The sequence below is a fragment of the Mustela putorius genome, unplaced genomic scaffold (assembly GCF_011764305.1).
Source record: "Mustela putorius furo isolate JIRA1106 unplaced genomic scaffold, ASM1176430v1.1 tig00000832_pilon_pilon_pilon, whole genome shotgun sequence".
NCBI classification, from domain to species: Eukaryota; Metazoa; Chordata; class Mammalia; order Carnivora; family Mustelidae; genus Mustela; species Mustela putorius.
The window spans coordinates 3,933,264-3,959,774 of record NW_025421491.1 but is presented as its reverse complement, the minus strand read 5'-3'; the positions used below and the strand labels follow the sequence as shown (position 1 = coordinate 3,959,774).

Sequence of the window (26,511 nt, the reverse complement as noted above, 5' to 3'; positions counted from 1 at the left end):
TGTTCTACTGCCCCCCTTCTTCTTTCTTGAGATTGTTTCTGTGCATTGGTAAACCAAAGGTGATTTTGTGTCATAATTGTGGAGCTTGGTTTTACACATGTCTTTCACAGCAGCCTGTTTGGAGCTCAAGCATGTAAATGTTTCTGTCCTTGTTATGTCCTGCCTCCAGGAGACCTCTCACAGGTCTGCGAAGTGCTGGTTACACTCACTCTTACTCGAATAGAATAGCTTGCTTTTACTTAGTGAGTGAACGCAGCTAGAAGAATGTTGAGCCTTGGGACATTGGGACACAAAATAGCAGCTGTTAAGAGGAGTTTGGAGAAAGTATATAGAACTTTTTTGTTTATGACGGGTCTGTGTGGGCAACTCTCTCATGGATACTAAGCCTACATACAGTTTGGCTTATGCTGGCCACCCGTGCTTCCATGAAATTGTCGTTACAGTTTGGGGAATCAACAGATTGTCACTTCTGTGGCAGAGATCAGTGAATAAGGCAATACCAAGAAAATGATAAAGGCCAACTGTAGGTTAGCCATTGTTTTTAGAAGGAGCAACACATATCATAATGGCTGTGTTTAGTGTCTTTACCTCATATGAGTAAAACTGTAATTCATGTGTCTTTATATTCATGTGGAAACTGCATAGGTATCTTAAATCATGTGTCACTTCCATAAAGTGGAGGGTATGGTTCCAGTGAATGGGGTATGTTAAGCATGCTTTTCCAGACTCCTAATTAACTTTATATTTTCTAGAAGAATATTTTTACTTTCAAATTAAAAGACTGTTTTATCATGATCCAAGTAAGTTATTCATCTATTTCCCTTCAGCTTTTCTTTATCTACTCGACTGCTTTCCAGTGATGCATTTGTTTTTATTTTGTATGTTAACAGGTGACAGTGAAAGGATTTGAACCTTTGATTCAGTTTGCCTACACTGCCAAACTGATTTTAAATAAGGACAATGTGGATGAAGTGTGCAAGTGTGTGGAATTTTTAGGTGTACGTGACATTGAGGAGTCTTGCTTTCAGTTTCTCAAATTTAAATTTTTGGACTCCACTGCTGACCAGCAAGAATGCCTAAGAAAAAAATGCATCCCATCACACTGTCAAAAAGCAGACCTTAAATGTTCACTTTTGGACCAGAGGGATTTAGAAATTGATGAAGTGGAGGAATTTTTGGAAAATAAAAATGTCCAGACTTCTCAGTGGAAACTGCATAGGTATCAAGCAAATGCAAAAGTATCATCTCCTCTACAAGACAGTGCCAGTCAAACCTGTGAATCCATGTGCTTAGAAAAAGATGCTGCTCTGGCTTTGCCATCTTTATGCCCCAAATACAGAAAATTCCAAAAAGCTTTCGGCACTGACCGAGTCCGTACTGTGGAATCCAGTGTCAAGGACGTTCAGGCTTCTTCTGTTCAGCCGAATGAGACACCTGAAAATGAGTGTCTGGGAAGAATCCAGGACTGTGCAGATCTGCAGGTGACTTTAAAATGTGAAGAAAGTAGATTAGCAACAGAACATGAAGAAACCAAGAAGGAAGATCCTGCTTCTCATTGCCCGTCAGAAAAATCGGAAGTGACTCCTTTCCCCCACAATTCTTCTGCAGACCCTCATGGACTCTATTCTCTGTCTCTTTTACACACATACGACCAATATGGTGACTTGAATTTTGCCGGAATGCAAAACACAGCAGTGTTAACAGAAAAGCCTTTGTCAGGTACAGAGGTTAAAGAGGAGAAAACATTTGGTGAAAGTCAGGATTTACATTTGAAATCTGACTCTGGCCCCAGGGAAGACAGTAGCCTTGCCTCTAGCGATCGGAGTAGTGTGGAGCGAGAAGTGGCAGAACACCTGGCAAAAGGCTTCTGGAGTGACATTTGCAGCACAGACTCCTCTTGCCAAATGCAGTTATCCCCTGCTGTGGCCAAAGATGGCTCAGAACAGATCTACTCGCAGAAGCGGTCTGAGTGTCCCTGGTTAGGTATCAGGATTAGTGAGAGCCCGGAGCCGGGTCAGAGGACTTTTACAACGTTGAGTTCTGTCAACTGCCCTTTCATAAGTACTCTGAGTACCGAAGGCTGTTCAAGCAATTTGGAAATTGGAAATGTTGAGTATGTTTCAGAACCCCAGCAGGAACCTTACCCATATGCTTGTGTGATTAGCTTGGGAGATGACTCTGAGACCGATACTGAAGGGGACAGCGAACCCTGTTCAGCCAGAGAACAAGAATGTGAGGTGAGGGGAAAATGTGTGTGTTGTTAAGTCCTTGTTTTACCAGTGTTAATCAGGGTTCACTCTCTGTCAGCTCCTGTTGTGCCACTAGGGACATATGAGCAGGCTCAGGCAGGGGGTTGGAAACCCATAGGCCATATGATCAGTACCAAAAGAGTGTGACCAAGTTTGAAGGACTTCTCTGTTCATATATTTCAAGCAGGTATATTTATGTTTGCCTTGGAGTGGATTCACACATTGGCTGTATAATGGTTTAAATCGAATACTGTGTCCCAAGAGGGGGAAAAGAAAAGAGTGTGACTGTGACATGGTAACTGCTGGAAAAATGCAACATATGTTCCTATCTCATTCATTGCCACAGGATCCCTGGACTAGTCACTTAGCAGTGACTTAGTAGTGACTAGGTGTAGGAATGTGGCTTCTAATGCTGAGTTTTCTCTGCCTTAGTTTTTCAGAGCCATTAATTTTTTTCTTATTTTCCTTAGCCATTTCAGCCACTAATTTAATGTCTTAATAATTCAGCATGAGTTACATGTAGCTGGTATGGTATTAACCTTACCAAGCATGATCTGTGTAGTTTGTGTACAAATGTTTGTATTTGATAGCTGCTTTTTTGTAAAACATTACCATAGTTCCAGTGATAATAAATGCTTGTTGGTGCTTTATCATTTTCTTGAGTTTCTAGCTGTTGGATGACATGGGTTTAAAAGAGGGACTGATGTTCTCTCCGTCAACCCATCGCTGGCGTGGCTTGGAAGGGAGGTTATAGGTGACTGAATTTAAGAAGTAATATGTACGCATGAGATATTTCTATAGATTTATTTATGGCATTTATAAACCCAGTGTTTGAAACTATGAAAATAATATTAAGAAAAATAACATTTAAGAAATCTAAAACATTTTGTATAACTAGTTTCTCTAAGTTTGAAAGACAAATTAAGTAGGTTTCCAGAGAAACTTGATCAGCGTTTTGTAAGCATTTTTGATATCATTAAATTGACACACAGTTTATTAAAAAAAAAAAAAAATCCTCCTTTTTCCAAATTTAAGTATGTTGAAAATGACTTTAAAATATTCATAAGGCTTTTCTAACCATTCCTATACTGGAAAGTGAAATGTGTAGATTTTTCAGTTGAGTTATATGAAACTACTATTCTCTTGACAGAAAACTTAATTTTCTGAAATGCCTTAGAAATTACTAGTGTAATTATACCAGTGTTCAATCAGTGCTACCCAGTAGTATAAGTGAAAGTATAAAATAGATTTTTTTTTTTGTTTGGTTAAGCACATTAAAAACACTTTAAAAAAGAAGTTTAAAGATATTTTTGTGTTATTAAAATACCCTAGTAAAAGAACTTAAATTCTCTTTATTTTAAATACACGAATATTTGTGTTAATATTTTTATTTGCTAAAGAAATATGCTTCTCAATTTTCTTGTTTTCTGAATGCTCTTAAATAATCTAGAAATATCAAATTATCAGTTATTTTTTATAAGGGGTTATATAGAAATTGGAAATAGAGGTCTTTCTTTTTTAAGTTTAAATAAAATTCCCTGGAAAATATAGATGTGTATCTTCCTCTTCCTAGATTTAAGTGTAACTCCATATTATGGCAACAATTACTCATGTTTATTTTACATTCTAGGTAAAACTGCCATTTAATGCACAACGAATAATTTCACTCTCTCGAAATGATTTTCAATCCTTGTTGAAAATGCACAAGCTGACTCCAGAACAACTGGAATGTATCCATGATATTAGAAGAAGAAGTAAAAACAGAATTGCTGCACAGCGCTGTCGCAAGAGGAAACTTGACTGCATACAGAATCTTGAATCAGAAATTGAGAAGCTGGTAAGGATACAAGTTTCTTGCTGCTTAAAATCTACTAAATTCATTCATTTTTTCTTTTTTATAGAGGAAATCGCTGTTTCAGTTCCCAAGTCAGCTATAATGCTCAGTGATACGTTCATTTCAAAATTTACCAATTACCATTTTAAGAAAATAAATTATATGACATTTTTAGAAAGCTTAAGAAATGAGAAAATGAAGAGTTTTCATAGACTGTTTTACTTATGTGAGAATTCTACATTTTTAGGGTGTTCTGCTATAATATGTAAATTGAGAACTATTTCTGGGTGGTTTTTTAATGATAAACAAATTACGGGTAATTTTACTGACTGCTTAATTCTTTTAAAAAAAGATTTTATTTATTTATTTGAGAGAGAGAGAGTGCATGCATGAGTACAAGATAACGTGAGGGGGGCTGCCCACAGAGGCAGAGGGAAAAGAAGGCTCCCCACAGAGCAGGAAGCTCAGTGATGTGGGGCTTGATCCCAGAACCCCAGGATCATGACCTGAGCCGAAGGCAGATGATTAACCAGCTGAGCCACCGAGGTGCCCCACTGTCTACCTAATTTTTAGTATTTGGGTAAAGATTAAAGAAATGATGAAACACTTTAATCTCTTTGTGCAGTGTTTGGTGTCTATAAAAGCTAATGTTCTAGTTGTTGTTCATTTAAATGAACTGTAAACTTGAATAACTTGTTTTGGTTGCTACCAGAACAACAACAAAAAAAAAACAACTTGGATCTTTCATCTAAGGGAAAAAACTCATATGCTGATATGGATAGAAATTTTAAGATCTAATGAGACTCTTAAGTAGAAGAATGCTTACTTTATTGAATCTTGTTATTTACTCCACCATCAAAATAAATTAATTGAAAAATGGATTCATTTGCACCCAAGTTTCACTGTTCTCCTAATAGTTGGTGGAAGGAAGCACTGTATGAAAGAAAATAACTGTGATGGAGAAAGCGGGGAAACCAGCCCCTAGAAGTAGTAAAAACATTCTTTGAATATTTGGTTTTGAGTCTTTGTTAATTATTGGTGAACGTTTAAAATTGTGATTGTAGCAAGTCTTCAAGCACAAACATTCTAGCTATGAATAATAATAGTGTAGCAACATTTTAGTAAATAGAAACAATCTGTCCAGGAGATGCATCCTTATGTTATGCTGTATCTGATTTTTATGATAATGCTGTGATTTCCTCCATTAAATCTATCTTTGCCCTCATCACAGAAAACAAAACAAAATAAAAACAAAATAAAAAACCAATCTGTGCCTTTATATACCTTCAGAAGAGAGGAAAAATAAAAACTTACTCCTACATTGTGGTCAGTACCCTATTTACCTGTTACAGTAATTTGGTACTGGCTGTAAGAAACAAACCATCTGAAGCATGAATGAATGACTTAATGAATGCATTTGTTGTAAGGATAGAGGTGTGTCCCATATAGAGACCAAAGAATGGAGCAGACCTTGTAAGTAGCATAGAACGAGCAAGTGGAAAAGTGCCAAGAACCCAGACAGTCTAATCTCTCAGCTCATCTCTCTGCACCTGCCCACGTGGCACTCCGTGGGTGGCTCTCTGTGCCACCAAGGGAGGAATGGCTGCAGTGTGACTTCCGTATAGTTCACTCTTCTCCAGGGTCTAGTGCAGATGGAGATGACAGTTTTAGTTCTAAATTCCCAAGCTGAGAGCCCCCCTTGGGCAGGCAGAGTAGATAGTCTGCCGGGGATCTGCTCACCCAGGTGTGCACCGGTCCGAGCTCAGCCCAGTTACGTTCTTCTCCCCAGTATCACCAGAGAAGACATGCTAGCTTTTTTTTTTTTTTTTTTTTTTTTTAGCAGAGTGACTTGCCTTGTGCTTTAGCTTCCTTGAACTCTGCCCCATCCTTCATACTGCTCACCGTTCTAGTAATTTATCCAGGCACACTCCAGTTGCAAAGGGTAAGGGGCACTTGTAAAGTTCAGTCTTGCCACAGATCTCTCTCTCTCTGGTGAAAATAAGCGGAGAGTGTGCTACTTATTAGCTTATAGGACTAAGAAAGCTGGCCCTTTTCCTAGAAGTAAAATAATTTGAGCCTTAAGGTATTTTATTACATTAAGAAGTTTGCTTAGAATTTAGACCCTGGTTATTGGGTGATGTTATGGGTCTTGTTTTTTTGGTAAAGAGAGCAGGACCTATAGTAGTTAACAGCCACACTTCTACCACAAGTTTGTGTTTAGTAGTATGGAGAGCTGAGAATGTGGGGGACAGATCTGTTTGTTTGTTTTTAGATGATACTCTTTGGAAACATGGCCAGTAGACCAGCAGTATTTCCCAGTATTTATAGTCTGGGTGGTATTTTAGCAAACCTATTTAAGGGAAAATACTTGTTTCATAACTAAACAGCCATGTTACTATAGCCAGTATAGCCACTAACTGATTAGGTTAACGTATAAATAAATGCTCAGTAACTGGTCTGGTAATATTCATGTGAAGGGTCCCATATTTCAGTAAGCTTCAGTCTTCGGCTGTTGGCTATAAACTTTTTGTGCTTTGTCCTAAGAGTAATAGCATAGTAGACTGGATGGAACAACACATGAAAGAAGTGTTTTGGTTACAGTAAGAACAGTGATTCTAAAAAGTCCTCAAGATGGGTCCATGGAATAATGATCATATAGAAAAAACACTTTAATAGTCTGAGTGTGCTGGGAAAGCGAAAGGGTGATGTTAGTTCGAATTCAGTAAATTAATGAGCTGTATTTCTCAACAAGAATTCCTGTCAGAATCTAACTGGAACCCTTGAAGAAAAAGAAAGATGTGTATTTATTTAAATTGATGGTAATTCTAACATTTATTTAAAATTTGATAGTGTATTAGAGGTTAGGTGTTTATTTGGCATTGCATTCACAATAAGGATTTTGAATATGTATAATCTACAAACCAACCAATAACACGGCTTTTTTTTTTTTTTAAACCAATATACAAAGTTCAAGAATCATTCAACTTCTGTTTATATATTTGGCTTACAAAGCTCTTATCTTTATAGGATTCTTTGTAAGGCCCGTGTTTCTTTTTTTTCTGGAACATTAATTCCAAAGTTAGCAAATAATATGTTTCTATACCATTTTGGCCTCAAGGAAAGGTAACCCTGAAATCAAAGGAACTCGGCTTTTAAAGATTTTATTTACTTATTTGACAGAAAGAGAAAGAGAAATCACAAGTAGGCAGAGAGGCAGGCAGAGAGAGAGGGGGAAGCAGGCTCCCTGCTGAGCAAAGAGCCGATGTGGGACTCCATCCCAGGATCCTGAGATCTTGACCTGAGCCGAAGGCAGAGGCTTAACCCACTGAGCCACCAAGGCACCCCAAGGAACTTAGCTTTTAAAGAAAAAAATTACCAAAGTGTGTTTCTCTTAGATGGCATCAAATACTGATTGATATCAGAATCAGAATCTTCAGAAAAGCACTTGAATTAAGACATCATTTTGTTTCATTGCCGTTGTCCATTGAGGGTATAGGAGTACAGAGACCTCATCTGTCCTTAATGTTTGCATCTTATGGGGAAGATTACATTATTTTATTAAAAATAAACCTGTTTTAGCACAGGTTAATAATAAACCACATGCTACTGGCTGCTCTGCCCACATGCACACTGCCATCTCCAGACACACCCACGGGGCCCTTCTGGATTTGCCCATTGCCGTTCTGTGATACCTTTGAGCAGCACACGTTGAAATGGGGTTTGTGGACCATTGGCATCGGAGTTATCTGGGGATGTCCTTTCAAAAATGCACTTTCCTAAAAAAAAGATCAATAGGAAGATAAAATGCATGTTCCTTAATCCCACCCCAGAGCTGAGAGAGGGCCCAGAAGTATACATTTTATGTGTTTCCAGGGAAAATCTTTATGCCCATTTAAATCTCAGAGCCTGTTGCACTGGGACACAGAGTTCAGATGGAGGCTATGGAGTCAAATGGCCGGAAATTTTGTCTGACTACTTTGGTAGCTTTGGTAGCTCTGTGGCCTGGGGAAATTATTTTACCTCTAATACCAACGTTCCCTCATTGGCGATATGGGGATAAGGATAGCATCACCCTCAGGATCGGTGCAAAGATCACATGCCATTAGGGATGGGAAGCTTTTTGTATTACTCAGCACATGTCCAGGGCTCAACAAATCTTGTAGTATTTTTTTTTTTAAGAGTTTATTTATTTGAGAGAGAGACAGTGACAGAAAGCATGAGCGAGGAGGTCAGAGGGAGAAGCAGACTCCCCATGGAGCTGGGAGCGCGATGCGGGACTTGATCCCGGGATCATGACCTGAGCTGAAGGCAGTCGTCCAACCAACTGAGCCACCCAAGCGCCCCATCTTGCAGTATTTTTAAGTAAAAGTCGTTCTCTCTTCTTTCTCTGAGCATCTGCCAAGCATATTAAATGTTGTGCTGGGTACCAGGAAATCAAAGATAAACGAGAGGTAGTCCTTGCCAATAAAATGCGTGTATTCTCAGAGGGAGCCTGAGAATGTGTTCTCATGTTCTCTTTAGATTTCGTCTTCCTCCCCTGCCTTCTGAAAATTTCAAGCTTTCAGGAAAGTGAAATGAACAGTGTAATAAACAACCTCATGTCAATTCAACAGTTATTGCCAGTTTGTCACATTTGCTTCTCTGTTGGTCTTTCTGGGCAGATGTATGTCCCTGCTCTGGTTAGGCTGGTCTGTCTGTGTCTCTCCCTGACAGTCCGTTTTGGTCTCTTTCTAAGCACAGTTGGTTGATCTTGGTCTCACTGTCTTTTCTCTCTTGGTCTCTGTTGCTCTTCTTTTATTTTCTGAATCATTTAAAAGCCACCACATTATGACATTTCACCCCTAAATGCGGACACATGTATCACCTAAAAAATAGACATTCTTACATATCTTTACCAGTATTTTTATCCCACCTGAGAAAAAAATAAATCCTCAATATTATATTTACTCCCTATTCAGATTATGCTCATTGTTCCCCAGATATATTTCATATATACACTTTTTTCCCCAAACTAGGCTCCAGTCATCACAGAACACATCTGGTTATGCCTTTTAGTCTCTCAGTCTAGAGCGCTCCCCATCCCCCTTTTAAAATCACAGTAATTTTTTTGAGGAGTCCTGGCCAGATTTCTCTAAATGTCCCACTTTTAATAATTGATTGTTTTTAACAATTAGTTTTAGCTCGTTCTTCCATTTTTACATAAACTGCGAAAGTTTACGATGTTGAAGTGAAGTGAAATGTGAACTGGTGTTGTGTCCTCTCTGTTGTGTTGTGGAGGGGGGGCATGCGCTGGTAGGGCGGCCCACTTGCATAGGTGCGGATTTTCCAGGTTATTTTTTTTCCTCTGTAATTGCTCAGTAATCTGTGAAGTATTACTTAGGCCTGTTCCCCGCTACTCCTACATTTTTTGCTTTCTAGTATATGTTGGTGACCTTTACCATGGATGTTGCAAAATAGTGACTTTTTCAGTTCTCTCCTTTGTTCCACTCACACTCAGGCTTAATTGATACTCCTCTTTTCTTTTCTTTTCATTTCATTTATTTATTTATTGGTATTCCTTTTATTTATTTTTATTTTTAATTTTTTGAAAAGATTTTTACTCATTTATTTTAGAGAGATAGAGCATGGAAGGAGAGGGAGAAGCAGGCTCCCCACTGAGCAGAGAGTCTGATGTGAGGCTCGATCCCAGGACCCTGGGATCATGATCTGAGCCAAAGGTAGATGCTTAACTGACTGAGCCACCCAGGCGTTCTGGTATTCCTCTTTTAAAAATAGCTTTTCTTTCCTCCTGTTTTCCTTCCCTCCTACCACATTCTTTTAGTAACACTATGGACTTAGGGATTGATTTTTTCCTAATTTAATTTCTTACAGTCCATAGTGGTCATTAGCCTTTTTGATGTTGATATTTTCTCAAACTTGGCCAAAGAGAGCCTTCCCCCGCCCCCCTCAAGCCAGCTGCTGTGTCCTTTTGACATGACCCCATTAGTGGTTCTGTGCCCCCTGGAGTAATATGTCACAGGCTTACCTTGGATCTCCTGTGTCCCAAGATTTGGAATCATTTCTTCAAAATTCCCTGATTCCTTTTAGCAGGTATTCAACTTAAGAAAGCATGCTTTTTGCTGGAGTGTGTTGATCTGGGAAATGTGTGTGTGTGTATGTTTATGTATAAAATCATGTGTACATTCAGTATGTTTATCATGCTTTGATAAATAAAAGTAAAAACATAATAGAAATCACAAGTTCATGTAGATATTTTCAGTAAAAATTTCATAGTATAGAGCTTTTCTCTTTGCTTCTGTGTTTGTCTTTTACCTCTTTCCATTACAGGGAAAATCTTGGCTCCCGGTTATATTAATATATTTTCTCTTTGCTTTATGCAAATATATTTATAATATAATGACTACATATATATAAGTATAAAGCAAACAGGAAATATTTTGTTAAAGTAATAGTAAATATAATTATATGTTAGTATAAAGTAAATAATAAATGTATCATAACTATATTAGAATTATATGTTAAAAATATATAATTATATATTATATGTAATAGTCACAAAATTACAGCATCAGTATTACTATTAACAATAAGCAAATGGAGCAAAATTTAAGATTTGTTTGCCTTTTTTTGTCCTTAAATATATTCCATACTATTGAAATTTAAAAGTTTAAAAGTTATTTGAAGTAATTTTTTGTCTGTGCTAGCAATTTGATATATGATAAAATTAATTTGTTTCTGTTTGTATTTATTACTGTGATTTGCTTTTCAAAGTTTTTGTGTAATTTTCAAATATATAAAGCATTGATACGTTTCAGAAGTTAAAACTATGTTTTAAAAAAGCTGTACTCCAAAGTCTTGATCCCATGATTTCCCTATACCCTAGTCATAGCTATTTCCTTTGGGTAACTTTTTATTAGTCTCTGAATTTTTTCCTTGTGTTTTTTTTTTCCAAAAACAGGCTAGTATTTTATGTTTATTCTTAGTACTTATTCTTTCTCCTACTTTTCTCTTATTCTTTCTCCTACTAAACATTCTATATGTACTTTTCTGTATTTCACTGTTTTCACTTAAGAAGTGGTTTACAGGAAATACTTTTTTTAGTTCAAAAAGGTTGTCATTTTTTTTTTTAAGATTTTATTTATTTACTTGTTTATCTGTTTATTTAGAGTGGGATGGGGTGGAGGCAGAGGGAGAGAGAGAGAGAGAATCTCAAGCAGACTGTGTACTGCGCTTAAAACCAACTGTGGGGCTCGATCCCATGACCCTGAGATCATGACCTGAGCTGAAGTCAAGGGTCACACACCCAACTGACTGAGCCCCCAGGTGCCCTGAGGTTGTCATTCCTTTTACAGCTCCATATATTCAGCTGTGACTATAGCACAGTGTCCATACCAGTTTCTTATTGGTGGACATTTGGGACACTGCAATGAATAACTTTGTACATTTTTGTGTGTGTGTGTGCGTTTAAGGAGATGTGACCTTAGGGATAGATTCCTAGAAGTAGGATTGTTGGATCAAGGGTAAATACATAGTAATTTTGTTAGATATGAATAAATTCTGCTTAGTAGAGGTTGTAGCATTTTGCCTTCCCACCAGCTAGCTGCATCTGTGTATCTGTCTGCCCACAGCCTCAGCAAGGAGTTTGTCCTCAGCTTTGGGTTTTTTTATCTGATCGTGACAACAATTGGTATCTCATGGTGGCTTTTTTTTTTTTTTTTAAATTTATTTGACAGAGATCACAAGTAGGCAGAGAGGCAGGCAGAGAGAGAGAAAGGAAAGCAGGCTCCCTGCTGAGCAGAGAGCCCTATGTGGGGCTGGAACCCAGGACCCTGGGATCATGACCTGAGCTGAAAGCAAAAGCTTTAACCCACTGAGCCACCCAGGCGCCCCCTCATGGTGGCTTTTATTTTTGTTCTCTTATGAGTGAAATTGAGCATTTGTATTTATACTTTTTTTTTAAAAGATTTTATTTATTTATTTGAGAGAGAGAGTGTGAGAGAGAAAGAGCATGAGATGTGGGAGGGTCAGAGGGAGAAGCAGACTCCCTGCTGAGCAGGGAGCCCGATATGGGACTTGATCCTGGGACTCCAGGATCATGACCTGAGCCAAAGGCAGTCGCTTAACCAACCCAGCCACCCAGGCATCCCGAGCATTTGTATTTATACTTTTAAGGGCCACTTGTATATTTCTCCTGTTTATGTAGAGGCTTTACATCATAAGGAACCATTAATCACCATTTCCTAGTAGTGAGTACTCTTTAACCTAAAAAATTGTCACTGTCAGCTAGTCCTTTTGGTGCCAAAGTCTTTTATCCCTTATCTTTATTGGATGAGTTATATTTAAAATGTATTTTTTAAACTTCATGTGTTTGAATATTGCATACTAGCTGTTGAAAATGTGGATTTGAATGTAAATTTGTTGTGATAAAATGTGGAATGGCACCAGGATGCCAGTTTTATTTTTCTTATAGATCTGTGTTTAAAGCCACAGTACCTCAGACTTGTGCTTTATATGATTGTATTACAGGAAAATTAAAATATATTATATAAATAGGTAGAAAAATAAGCATATAGTAGAAGTAGATAGAGAAATTAAAATATATGGTATACATAGGCAAAATATATTGTAGAAATAGGTGTATTGTACAAATGGAAATATAGAATAGGTGTATATAGGAGAATTAAAATATATTGTAGAAATAGGTAGAATAGGTAAAAAATATAGTTGCTGGTAGAGTATGTTTGGGAGGTATCTTTAATAAGATACTATGATGCAATTAAGTTGAATTATTTTCATTTAATGAATATTACCAAAGTAAATTTGTGTTTTAGAATTAGAGTGAAATGGAAAAATCCGTAACTGCCTGGAAACTTACCTGTGTGGGAGTTTAAGTGCAGGGGAAAATCTGGGAGCATTTAATCATGGTAGAGTTCCAGGCTTGTACCTGTTGATTTTAGTTGTAAGCAAGCCATTCCGTATGGGACACACACAGAGTGTCATGTCACCCGTTATTTAGTGGGGTAGGAATAGGGAGAATGTTTAAGGTCATATCAGTGTTTATCTAAAGATAATGAAGTTATTAAGTATTTGTCATCTTTCTAGTATCTGTAGGTTTAAAGTAGCCATTCTCATTTCTGGAAGAAAGCTTAGAACTCATGGTTTTGCTTAGCCATGTTTAATTTAAAAGACCAATCAGCAGTTAACACTTCATCTTTCGGGGGCGCCTGGGTGGCTCAGTGGGTTAAGCCTCTACCTTTGGCTCAGGTTGTGATTCCAGGGTCCCGGGATTGAGCCCCACATCAGGGGCTGGGTGGGGCGTCTGGTTCTCCCTCTCTCTGCCTGCCTCTCTCCCTGCTTGTAATCTCTCTGTGTCCAATAAATAAAATCTTTAAAAAAACAACAAAGAAACACTTCATCTGTTTCTGTTTAGAATGGAGACTCATTCAACTTCGATAGAGGAGTCCGTGGCTGAGTATTGTGACTCAGGAAAAGTACTTCTTATTTTCTTCTAGAAGCTTGGTTGCCATCCTCATTTGGTTTGGCTTTTAGGAGGCCATAAAAAGAAGTGGGCACTGATCGCATTAAATATATTCCTTCTTGGGCAGGTAGTGGTAGGCCCTGTTCTTGCCCTCTCGGTACCTGTAGATTCATTTTATCAGAAGCCTACAACTGGCAAACTTTCTGTAACCAAAAATATACTGTCAAACACTGATTTTGGTTTTATTTATTTACTCATTTATATTTAAAAAAATTTGATATTCTTGACCTGTACCTGTATTTTCAAAACAGAACAATTCTGTAAAAATATGAACAAACTAGAGAATACTTGATGATATAAAATTGAGTACTTTGGGGTGGTGGGTGGCTTAGTTGGTTAAGCACCTGACTTTGGCTGAGGTCGTGATAACAGGGTCTTGGGATCCAGCCCCACGTCAGGCTCTCTGCTTAGTGGGGAGTCAGCTTGTCTCTCTCCCTCTGCCTCCACTTGTGCTCTCTCTCTAATAAGTAAATAAAATAAATTAAAAAAATACAATTTAGTACTTTATATTCAAAACATTAGATGGCCTTGAAATATTTAAAAACTATCAATAATTAGATTCATGTATAATTGTTTCAGAAAAACTTTTACGTAAAACCGTAGCAGCTCTTTCATATAAAGTAAATTTCTTTTTACCATTTTAGCTGTTTTTGCTCCAGAATAGAATCCATTTAAAGGATGGTCATTGTTGATTATCACTCTGAAATAAACGGTCTGATGTTAGCATCCAGCCTCTGCTCTCCAGGGCCTGCCAGTGAGCAGAAAGTCAAGAGAGTGTCATTAAGTTGCATAGGAGAAACCTTGGACCTATCAACATTTATTTACTCTTAATTTATAAATAACTTGATTATTTGGTTTCCTAGCTCATACTAGGTAAGAAGCAATGCAGTGGTTGGTAGAATAAGAAGGACAAAGTAGGACCTTGATGGAAAGAGACAGCATCAGCAAGTGATGGTGGACAGGAAGGCAGGAACCAGGAAAACTTTTGAAACATTCTGTGGTTGGATCTTTCCTGTAGGGATTAAAAAAAAAAAAATTAAGTAGTAATAATAACAGCACAAAAAATAATAATTAAGAAGCATAAAATTCCTCCCCGAACTCCTCATATTTGAGTAATTCACTCACTAGCTTTGTGACTCTGAGCACATTAAACTCGGTGTCCCATCCGTGAAATGGGTTCATTAGTACTTAAATCAGCAGAGTCATTGCATGAATGACAGATGAGATTGCATATCTGAAAGCATTTAGCACAATATCTGGCATGAACTCAATGCTCAGTGATTTGAGTTGCAATAGTTATGAGGACTGTACTCGTATTTTTGGTTATATTCCGTCTCAAATGTCAGGCCCACCCACATTTGTTTACAATCTGCAAATCCAGAAAGCTCTGAACACCCAGCAGGTTTGTCATGAAGTATTTGATCAGAAAACCGATGTAGGCTGACATTGGGCTGTGTCCTCCTATCTCCCACGTTGTGCATGATTTTATATTTTAATGTGTTTTATCTAGAAATGTGAAGATGTTTGACAGTGGGGCTACTGCCCCAGACCCTGCTAAAGGGATTATGTGTGCATCCACGTTGTCTTCCTAAAATCGGAAATATTCTGAATCCCGTGATACATCTGGGCCTCAGAGTTTTGGATGAGGGATCATGGGCCTCTGAGGTACTTAGTAGATTTTTGGATTGAGTTGAAAGTAAAAATTCTATGTGATCTTATTTAATGAGAAGACGACAGTAGATACGACATGTTTGGTTACCTTAGAAATGTGGATTGAGCTACTAAACACGAGTCATTGTCTCCTTCCCCCTCCCAGCAAAACGAAAAGGAGAGCTTGTTGAAAGAGAGAGATCACATTTTGTCCACGCTGGGCGAGACAAAGCAGAACCTCACTGGACTGTGCCAGCAGGTCTGTAAAGAAGCAGCGCTAAGTCAAGAACAGATCCAGATACTTGCGAAGTACTCCGCTTCAGATTGCCCGCTCTCACTTTTAATTTCTGAAAAAGAAAAAAGTACTCCTGATGGTGAACGTGTGTTACCGTCCCTTTTGAGTTTACCCGAGGGGCCCCCAGCAGGGCCACCCACCTGCGAACCAAGCGTTTGCCACCCCAGTGCACAGAGCGGCGGGTCGGCGGGCTCTGCGCCCGGCCAGGAGCCCCGGGCCGCTGCCAGCACTGCACCTGAGCAGGCCGGGCTCGGAGAACCGTGCCAGCCGGGGGGAGGCATCTCTGATTTCTGCCAGCAGATGACGGATAAATGTACTACTGATGAGTAAGCTTGCATTCACGCCCTCCATACCACTCATCTACTGCAGTTTCAATGTCTTAAATGCATAATATAACTTCTGTCTCTTAATGATACTGTTTTTTTGCCCCTGGTAGTTTGCTGTTAAGGGAGTTCCTCTGCAGTTAATCCTGATTTTTCTCTGATTTCCATGAGATGCAGAAATTACATGCCTCCTGGATCCCAAAAAACCACCTGTGAAAAAGCAGTAAGGCTTTAAAAGCTCATGTTATTAAGAATAATAACAGTGAGTAGTAACTTCCCAGCACGCAAAATAAGTTTGAGAATGAAAGCAGCGTATCAGTCCACAGTCTTACAGCCTGAAACGTCTACAAGGTTCCTCCTGAAGAAGGAGCCCGCAAAAGTGTTGTAATCTGACCTTTCTGCACTGCACTGGGTTTAACAGAAGATGCCTCCCCGAGTCATGCTGGTGGAGCTCAGTTCTGCCTCGAAGTCAACTAACTGAGAAAAACTCGTGTAGAATCGCAGTGTGTGAACAACACTGTCTTTCCTGAATCCTGGAGCTCCGCTCTTCTCCCACTGAAGCCAGGGATTGGTCAGCCTACGCCGCGACTGCTAACTTCCGCTGGAAATAGGTAGGAGACAGCAGCATGCGGGTGGCCTGAGGCAGAGGCTCCTGCTCTCCCTCGGTGTCAGCTGCAGAGATTCTGGCTGTGTCAACAGGAGAAGTGTGCTCCCTCCTTTCTTCCCTGCAGTCTCTACCACATCTAGGTCCATGACGAACATCCTGACGTTCTCCTTTTCGAAGAAAGAGGACTTGGGATACAGTGGCGTGAGGGATGCGTTGGCAGCATTGTTGTAGCCTCCCTAGACTCCCGGAGAACTTTCCAGAATCCAAGGCTGTCGGTCTTTCCAGCAGAGGTCACCTGTGCATCTTTCCACCACGGGGAAAGACGACTGCTGACACTGATCCGGAGCAGCAGTTTGTTTTTCCTCCTATTTTTGAAGTCCCGTGGTTTGCTTGTACAAAGCATTATTGTAGATAAAAATGTATCTGCAAACATAAAGGTTTGTGAAATAGGATGAAACTCAATCTTGTTCCATTGTGGGTTTGAATTTGGGAACCAGAATTAATCTTTTTTCCCCAAATCTGGTATATAAGGGCACACCAGTCATTTTGACTTGGGCATTTTGTAATCGGTCCTTGCACTCATTCAGTCCTGTTTGAAAATAAAGTTTTTATAATCTCAGCACGTACCCCATAACATTTTGCAGTGGTTCTTGGCCATTCTGATGTTACAGGCTTGTTTGGGAGTCAAATAGACCTATAGATTATGAACCTTCTCAACAATTTTTTCTAAAAATTGCATATATTCACGTAGGCAGAAGCATTTGCAGAGCGGAGTTTTAAAGGGTACACAGGAATAATTGACTGTGTTGGACTGGAAAGTACTGAATTTCACCGAGATCAGGCACCCGAGAGGCTTTAACCTCTTGCATTCTGAGTCTAGTGAAGTCACCTGGGTAGCTGACCCTGGAGATGAGCATCCATCCTGCAGGAGGGAGTCTGAAGCAAGCAGACCTCTGTCCTGACAGCTTATGGGGACCAGACTTACTACTTCCGAATAATTTTGTCAAATGTTTATCCTTTTCAATGGGGTGGTGGGTGGTTGGGGGAGATACTGCTAGTGTATTTTCAGTGGTTGTATGTTATCTCTGTTACTGACTTAGTTGTAAGAGAAAACTAGTTGGGCTTGCTTATTTTCTAGAGGCTTTTATAAGTACCCCTAAGAACTCGTCAGGGAGAGGAATTCTATGATAATGCATCCCATGCTGCACAGACTTGTGTGTGTATGCCCTATCTATGTAATATCCCCATGTAGCTATTTCTTTGATACTTGTAATTTTAAATTTTAACTTCAAAATATAAAATAATATAAAAACTTTTCTGGTTTACAAACTGTAAAATCTTTTACAAACCAGTGGAATCCTTGATTTCCTACCTCAGTGTACACTCAGCTGTTTGTCATATCAGTTTGTGTATGTGCAAATGTCACATAACCTTTTGCTTTAACGGCTACTGTAAATAACTGCTTTGAAAGGTTACTTAATATTTTATGATACAACCCAGTTGTCTCCAGAATTTAAATATGATTTTTAAGACACTTGGTTTAAATTTCTCTCTGCATATAAACAGTTCAGCATTAGGGGTTTATTTTAATGATATTCTGATTATTGGCCAACTGTAATATTTTGTAAAACATAGCATTACTTTTAATAGCCAGCATGTAATACAAGTAACTACACTACCTCATACCTACATGATTTTCACATTGTAATACAGAGGGACAGAGAGAAAAAGATTTTATCTTTGTTTTTCGGCCATAAGGTGGGGAAGTTTTCTATATATTGCATAGCATTACACATTTATGCCTATTTTAACATTAACTTCTAAAGAAGTTTTTTCTAAGAAAGTTTGTTTTGATTTTTTTTTTTTTTAAGGCTGCCGAAGAGGACAAATGACAGGATTATGTATATACAGTGTATATCTTTTCCTTCATGCAGAATTTTGGAAAGGTTGTTTTCAGTTTGTATATGGCATATTTACGTGATCATTGTTCCTTATTTTATTAATTGGCCTTCTCAGTGCTTGATTATTTTCAAGACATTTATGTCTGACTCAGTAAAGTAACATTACCTTAAAATTGCTTTCATTGTTTGAATTCTACAGCTATAGCAAATAATCTGTTAAATTGTTACATCCAGATCAACTACGGTTGTAAATTAAATCTTGGTTCTCCATCTGTAAATTTAATCACATAATTTACTGTAGCTTAATGCTTAACCAGTTTTAAATAAGGAGTTAAATATATTTGATGCAGTAGACGATACAGGTTGCATGTGGACACTTAGCCACATTAACAACTTGGGAAAAAAAAATCAAACAAATGGCAATGCTATAATGAATTCTCAGGTGAACTTTTTTCAGTTTTGAAACATCTATTTTGAATCTGTAAATATTTTAAGTGTTTTATTAGGCATGTAATAAACTATTCTTTGAGATCTATTGGGCAGTTTGAAAATTTAAAGCCATAATGGAAAAGTTGGCATTCTGATGGTAAATAAACGGAAATAATAACATCTATTGATTTTTTTTGTATCTTTCACAATATAATTTTCTAATAATGCAATAAAACCATTAGATTTATATATCCATTTCCTGTTAAGGTCATGATTCATTAAAAGTCAACTTTTATAGTATTTAATTTGCATTCTTCTTCAACGTGCTTATCCAAATGTAGCAAAACCATAAATGTTAGATATTGGTTGATAAATTGACAGATAATAAAATTATCTAAAATTGCCTCTAATTGAATACAGTTGTACATTCCATTTCCATTTTCTCACCTTTCATGTGAATTTACTAATTTTATGCTTTTGGTCCAAATCAGTATGACTTACAGAATTTGTATGAGATAATCTTTCATTGTTTATTATGCTTGGAAAAAAATATTCCCAGCACTCAGATAGTTAAGGAAACACAGATTTTAGCCTGATTACTGATTTACTTAATCTCCATCTTCAGATAGAGTTGTAGGGTTTTTTTTAAGGGTTGTTAGGGCTTTTAAGGGGGTACCCTATTAGTCCTTAATTTTATCTATCATCCATCCGTCTGCCTATCTATCTATCTATCTATCTATCACCTATTAAGTAGGCTTCACGCCCAGCATGGATCCCAGTGTGGGGCTTGAACTCATGACCCTGAGCTCAAGACCTGAGCTGAGAGCGAAAGTCATTTGCTTAATCAACCAAAGCACCCAGGAGCCCCATCCTCTTAATTTTTTAAAGATTTAAAGATTTATTTGCTAGGTTCCATTCAACTTCTAATCAGGCCTTGTAATTGAGCTTGGAGCAGCTGCTCAGAGGTATTGGCAGTCTAGAGCATGGTCTGGACCATTTGAGAAATAAAAAGATGGTAGGTGAAGTCCACATTGCTGATGGAGGCCGGGTTGTAAGACAGCTTGAGAGCCGCTTCGCCCAGTGAATTTGCTAAAAGCAAACTCTGGAATTAGGCAGACTTGCAGTGTTGAGGCCTGAGAAAGCTGCCTCCGAGGGATGGTTTCTCCTTTATGTGGACTTCAGCTCTGCAGTGCCAACTGTGGACGAGCCACGTGCACCCGACACGAGTCCCTCCACCATTCCTTCCTTGGGCCTGAACACAAAATGGCACTTGGGGCAGTGGATGTAGTGCTGGGGACACTGGCCTGGCATTACTGGTCAAGAGCTAGAGCCTTGCTAGCACTCTCTGCTGCATTGGACTCTAGCTGCCTTGAAACAGCTGGAAGAAGCACATGTTCTTCCCAGGTTTGCCTAAAAGCCTGGCATAGAGTGCTTTGCGCCCTGGAAACTGCAGCAGTGGTGCCCGGAGGGTCCCTGCTGAGCTGAGGGCCTGCTGTTGGTGTTTGGACATCCACAGGCCTGCTGCTTGCAGCTTGACTTAACTGATGCCATGTTGCATTCACTTTCCAATTTTAGTATATGTGCTGCCGAAGCGAGCACATTGCATTCACTTTCTAAGGCTCCTGCTGTCCTCCAAAGGGTGCCTTATTGGGGATATTCCTTCCAATTTAAGTTCGCAGGTAGTAGATTTTAGAAAGTGGGCATTGACAGACCAGCACTGGGGGGAAACTGATACAAGGAATCTCTCCATCTGCTTTCCGTATCTCAGAAACCTGAGTGTGGACCATAGCTTTTGGGCATGCTACGCACTGTGTTCTGGGAGTAGAACTTTGCCTGGGATAACTGCTCTAATGGCTGGAGATTGGCCGACTTTCAAAACAGGTGGTGCAAATGCTGTGGTGATCTTGTGTATCTCATTAGCTCTGAGTCACTTTAGACTCTTGGCATTGGGCCAGTAAACTTCTGCGTCCCTGAAGGAATGACACTTTCTATGATGGGTGACCCACTCCTTTACTAAGGTCTTCATGCCTTTTGCTTAAAGGCTTACTCAGCCTTTTCAAAGGCCCAAGGAGGGCCGTTCGGACTCCACAGAAAGTCCCATTTGGTGAGTAAAGCACCAGAAGCTCCATGACCCTCCGGATCCAAAATGCTCACAGGATGGTCTAAAACCTCTCACCCAGGCCACCTGGTCTACCGCGAACACCCACCTGGCCAATAGGAGACTCCACCTGTCACCAAATTTAAAATTCCCTGGCCTCCACGCTACAGCACCCGCCCACATGACTCTGGATCACATATCCTATTCCGATGTTGATGGCTCCACGTCTCTAATACTGCTGCCCACAGGCCTCCAGAGGAGCATTCCTTATTCTCCTCCTGAATTATGAACAATTAGAGAAATAAAATGAGGGGATGGTGGATGGAAACCCAAAACAAAACCTCAGGGTTCTGATCAAGAATAGCTGAAGGAAAAGCTTAAGAGGACCTAGAGGAAGTCCAGGATGGGGCCAGTTTGCCAGGTCAGTTCGTCTCCTGTTGTTAGCGAGCGCCACACCCACAGACTTCCTCACTCATCAGCATGGATGTGTGTGTGTATGTTGGGGGGGGGTGGCAACCACTGCAGTTTTGAGAAGAATGACCCTGCTGAGCCAAGAGCAAACAGTTATTCTTCCCCAAATCATCAACGAGCTAGGTCACCACCTCTCCAGGGAAGGATACCTAAAGAGGCTAAGGGTCGATCTCCTCCCAGAAATCAGAGGTTAAGGGAACCATGGGGGCGGGGTGGGGGGGGATCGTGTGGAAGCAGCGAGGCTGGGGACTTTGAAAAATTTACAAGCAGAGAAGCAGCAAGATACCCATCAGAGAAGCCAGCCCCACCGGATGTCCGGGACCCACCCTCTGTCCTCCCGCCCTCCCGGGTGACCTCTGTAGGGACCTAGGTTCAGGTTTACAAACAAAATGTGACCTGGTGCTTAACCCCAAACACCTCTTTTTCCTCCCTCCTCACCTCTGTTTTCTCTCCTGCTCTTGAAGTATAAATGAAAAGACAATGGAAAAGATTTAGAAAATTGAGCACAGCACATTCCTTTCTCCTTTAAACATAGCTGTCTTTTCAGCAGACGTGGCCCTCCTCCCTTCCGGGTTCACACTTAATCACTGTCCTGAAGGCCGGCTGTTTCCCAAAGAGCGGATTTCCTCCTCTCAGGAGGCAACACCTAAATGATTTTCTAGATACCATCTTGATACGCAGGTTTCTGACGTGATGTTAATCTCTTGCAAGGAGATCCCGTTAATACCCAGAGCACTAGTCAATATGGAAATATCCACTGTAATGTAATCTTTCTAAAGTAACACCGCTTTGGTCCACTTTGGAAACTTACTGTCTTTTTGCTTTGGACCGTTAATCACCAAGAATTGTCCTTTGTAAAATAACTATGCTTAGGTTTGCTTGCTTTGATTTAAGTGATAACCTTAATGAACAGGACCACTACCAGTACCTTTAAAATAAACTTTTTTTTCTGAAGCAAATATTTTTAAATGCCCTGTTTGGACTTCATTTGAGCTTCATCTCTCATTTATAGAAGACCTCACTTATAGCTTCTTTGCAGCTGACATTTGAGGGGTCTGTGGTAGAAAACCTAATCTTCCCAAAAGTCTTCCATACTAATCCTAGAACTTTGGGTATAGATGTTCAAACAGCTCTGTTTCAGCTGGACAGATAAATAAGATAGCATCGAGGAGGGGAACGTGTGGTGGAATCAAGGATGGGGTGTGGAATTTGTAAGAAGCAGGAGTGGAGCGCATATAAATTAAGGAGACCAAGTTGCTAAGATAAGATAGGAGAATTTGGCTCATATCAGCACTTAATAGGTTGACCTTCTGTTCCCTAGGGCCTGGGAGAGCAGACAGCTGCAAACATACTTTGAATAGGGTAAAGATGAAGTATGCACTTAAGGACTAAAGGAATTGCACAAATGGAGGCAATGACTCAGGGCACAGATCCAGGCCCTTCCACAAAGTGCTGTGGGGACGGATAGAAAGAGCACAGACCTGGAGCTAAGAGAGACCTAGTTTTGAAGCCTGGCCTTGACACTTAATCACCATAGAACCATGGGAAATTGATTTCTTCTAGACATTGTTTCTTATCTGTATATCTTCCATATTGGGTCTTCTGGCCCTTGTGATCAAAGTAAGATTGACCCAAACTTCCATTAACCCTCTGTGAAAATACAAATCAACTCTCCAACACACATTTATTAAATGCTGTCCTTAAATTGGAGAGGGAGCTGGATTTCTGGAGTGTGAGTGTGGGGATTAGCGGTAAGACTGGCTTAGAGTCAGTTTCATAGTAACCCAGTCTGAGATGCCTACTTCCATCAAATTAGTTCAAACTATCAGTTGTGTGCTGGGTTTGATACCTTGTTGATGGAGCCATTAAACTCAATGTCTTCCTTTAGTTCCACCAAAGTCAATTAATTAATATACCTACAGCTCTAGACTTTTATGAATAGAGTTGGCTTTAATTAAAATTTGGGAAATATTGTATTTATATAACAGTAATGTAAATGGCTGTGAAGAAAACACTATGCCTTGTCTTAACACCTTCCCCTCCACTGGGAAATTTTCATAGGCTGCTCAAACTCATGTTGTGTCTCAGCTTCATGCCATCCCACTGGCTCCTCTCTTCCCTTCGGCTCCTTGGTTGTCTGAGAGACATACATTCTTCTCTCTTGAACTTGTGGAGCAGTCAGTTGACCCCAGCCTTGGTCTCTAAGGACTTGCTTTCTACCATCTTCACTTACAAACCCATGCAAGGGCTCAGCAGAACAGAGGGCATTCATGGAGAAGGACCTGGCTTGTCCAGAAGGCTGCTCATCCATTCATTCAACAAAACTAAGCTCTAGGAGGAACCACTAAACACTGTTCTGGTTCCCGGGATCCATTAGAGAAGGAGAGGGACCCAAATCTCTGCCCTCACTGAGTTGATGTTCTAGTTAGGGTAAATGGGCAATAAATAAAATTATAAAGCATCTAGTATATTTGATGATGAAAGAAGGCACAAGAAAAACAAGCATAGGAGGATAGGGGATGGAAGTGTTAACTAGGTGACAGTGGAAAGCCATCTGAGGAAAAGGACATTTGAGTTAAAACTAAAGGAGGTGAAGCAAGTTATGAATTATTCCTGGCTTAAGCTGTAAGCAGAGAGGGAGAAAGTACCAATCTTGTATGGTTGTAGGATCCAATGAGACCATGTATGGAAAAGTTGCTATTGGAAGACCAGTTAGTACACAGCTAGCATGTAGTAAGTTTTAGTTTTCTTATTAGATAGAATGGTTTCATTCAATACAGTGTCTTCTAGCTACAGGAGGCTATTTTTAACTTAAATTACTTAAAATAATATTAAAAATTCTTTGTCTCACTAGCCACATTTCGAGTTTTCGATAGCCATGTGTCGTTTGTGGCCATTTTGCATGGTGCAGACATAGAACATTTCCATCCTTTTAGAAAGTTCTGTTGGATAGTGTTAAATAGAATGTCTAACATTGATAAATCAAAGAAAATATAACAGGACCGTAATGGGACTTTGTTGTCTTAAACTTTCAGCTCAAGCCTCTAGACTCAGGACAATAGGAGACAAATAGGACCACAGACTAGAGAGACGTCAGCAGGGACACATCACGCAGGACCTACTAAAGGTCGCCCCATTTGCCAGCTTAGATAAGAGAAAGTTTATGATTCATTGAGAGATAAGATTCTTTCAAGTGAATTCATGGGAGTAGAGCGTGCTGGGGGAGCAGAGGGGAAGCTTCTATTACTAAAGTCAAGAGGAGGGGCACCAAGAACTCCTCACCTAGAGATGGGATTGTCTGCGGGAAGGGGAGGCTGACTTCTCACTCCTGAATGGGTGCCTCTAGTCTGCAGAACCTTGAATGTTCCCTCTCTGCCGCTCTCAGAGGCAAGTTAAGAGAGGGTTCTTGGGTGAATCTGAGGTGAGTTCTTAGGAATCCGAGAGAGGGGAAAGTCTGCTGGTGGGAAGGCTGAGGAGAGACGGCAGCTGGGGCATAGCCTGCACTGTCACCTGTGGCCACCACACACCGGAGCCCGCAGTGGGGCCAGGCGTGTGTCATAGGGGGTTGGGAGGCTACAACCATATAAGGGACAGCCTTTATGACAAGGGATGAAGTCCATATGCAGTGAGGGGCAAGTGTCTCAGTGGAACGGTGGCTGTCAGCGGTCCCGGTCCGTCTGACACGGCCTCACCCACGTCCCTGGGGAGGATCTCTGAGGAGGCCCTGGCTGGGTCCCACGGTTGGCTATCTGCCTTGACAAAAGGGTCAACAGGCAAGCAGGAAGCATCAACAGGAGCTGCTGAGGAGGGGAATGAAGAGGCTGGCCCTGAAGGAAGAGGCCACGTACCTTTCCACGGGGCGGGTCCCAGAGCCGGAGATCAGCCACTGCCCGGAGCCGGAGGCGCGGGGCTGCTGGACCCAGGGTGCGCACCTTTGCCCCTGTGGGCATTGCTCGTAGGCTCTGGACATTTGTGGCCCCGCAGGCTGAGGGTTCCCAGATCTGTGGGAACACAAGAAGCCACCCTGCCGGCTTTTCGTGTGCAGCGACTGGATTTTCACAAACAATATACATTTCAAACAGATTCTGTCCTGGGTTTTGGGATACCTAAAAAGGACAAGGGGAGATGGAGATGAGAAAGGAGTTGGGGGAAATTGGAAGAGGGGGTGAACCATGAGAGACTGTGGACTCTGAAAAATAATCTGAGGGTTTTGAAGGGGCGGGGGGTGGGAGGTCGGGGTACCAGGTGGTGGGTATTGGAGAGGGCACGGATTGCATGGAGCACTGGGTGTGGTGCAAAAATAATGAATACTGTTACGCTGAAAATAAATAAAACAAACAAACAAAAAACTGTTCTTAGACTCCATAACGATGGTAAAATTCTGAGATGTGCACCAGCCACCACCACGGGGTAGGGAAGAGACATGGACAGGGTATCAGAAGTGGTGGAGGAAAAAAATCAAACTGTTAACTGGATCGTGTGTCTTCCGAGTTGGGCCCATTTCATGTGGCGGTGACAGCTCTAACTGCCAGGTTTCGTTTTCCTTCAGGGTCCAGGATCTTCTCCTGTGGCTCTGAGGCATCTGCTAGTGAAACGCGCACATTTTCTTCTTTATTTCCTATTTACGGTGCTGTGGTCTGGCTTTTCTCTCCCTGTCTTTCATGAAACTGGTTTCTAAAATTCACTTTTGCAGTCAAGGACCTTCCCATGCTCTTCCTCTAGGTCCTTACCCTCGAGCAGGGCATCTGGGCATCTCCGAGGTATGGCTGCAGATTCTTCTGGCACTCCTCCTGGTGAAAGGGGGGGGTCTCCGTCTCCTCTCTTTGAATCTAGCTGTGAGTGCTTTGACCAATAGATCACAAAAGGCCATGCAGTTTTCCCTTAAAAAAATAAATTGGGTAAGTTGGGGGTGGCGGGTCGGGGAGATGAAGCATGAGAGACTGTGGACTCTGGGAAACAAACTGAGGGTTTTGGAGGGAAGGGGGTGGGGGTTGGGTGACCCTAGTGGTGGGTATTAAGGGGGGCACGTATTGCATGGAGCGCTGGGTGTGGTGCATAAACAATGAATCTTAGCACACTGAAAAAAATAAAATTAAGATGTTAAAAGAAAAGAAAA

At 40.5% G+C, this 26,511-nt stretch overlaps 1 protein-coding gene across 5 annotated transcripts in view; it reads left to right on the top strand.

The window, feature by feature from the left end:
- The window catches only part of BACH1 (BTB domain and CNC homolog 1), a 44,053-nt gene extending 25,047 nt beyond the window's left edge, over positions 1 to 19,006 (top strand). For 4 of the 5 annotated variants that reach the window (XM_045085171.1, XM_004757474.3, XM_013058830.2 and 1 more), the window contains exons 3-5: positions 891 to 2,237; positions 3,880 to 4,086; positions 15,438 to 19,006. In XM_045085171.1, the coding sequence (XP_044941106.1) occupies positions 891 to 2,237; positions 3,880 to 4,086; positions 15,438 to 15,896 (2,013 nt within the window). In that variant the 3' untranslated portion in view covers positions 15,897 to 19,006. The other variant, XM_045085173.1, reaches the window with a different exon arrangement.
- The last annotated feature ends 7,505 nt before the right edge of the window (positions 19,007 to 26,511 follow it).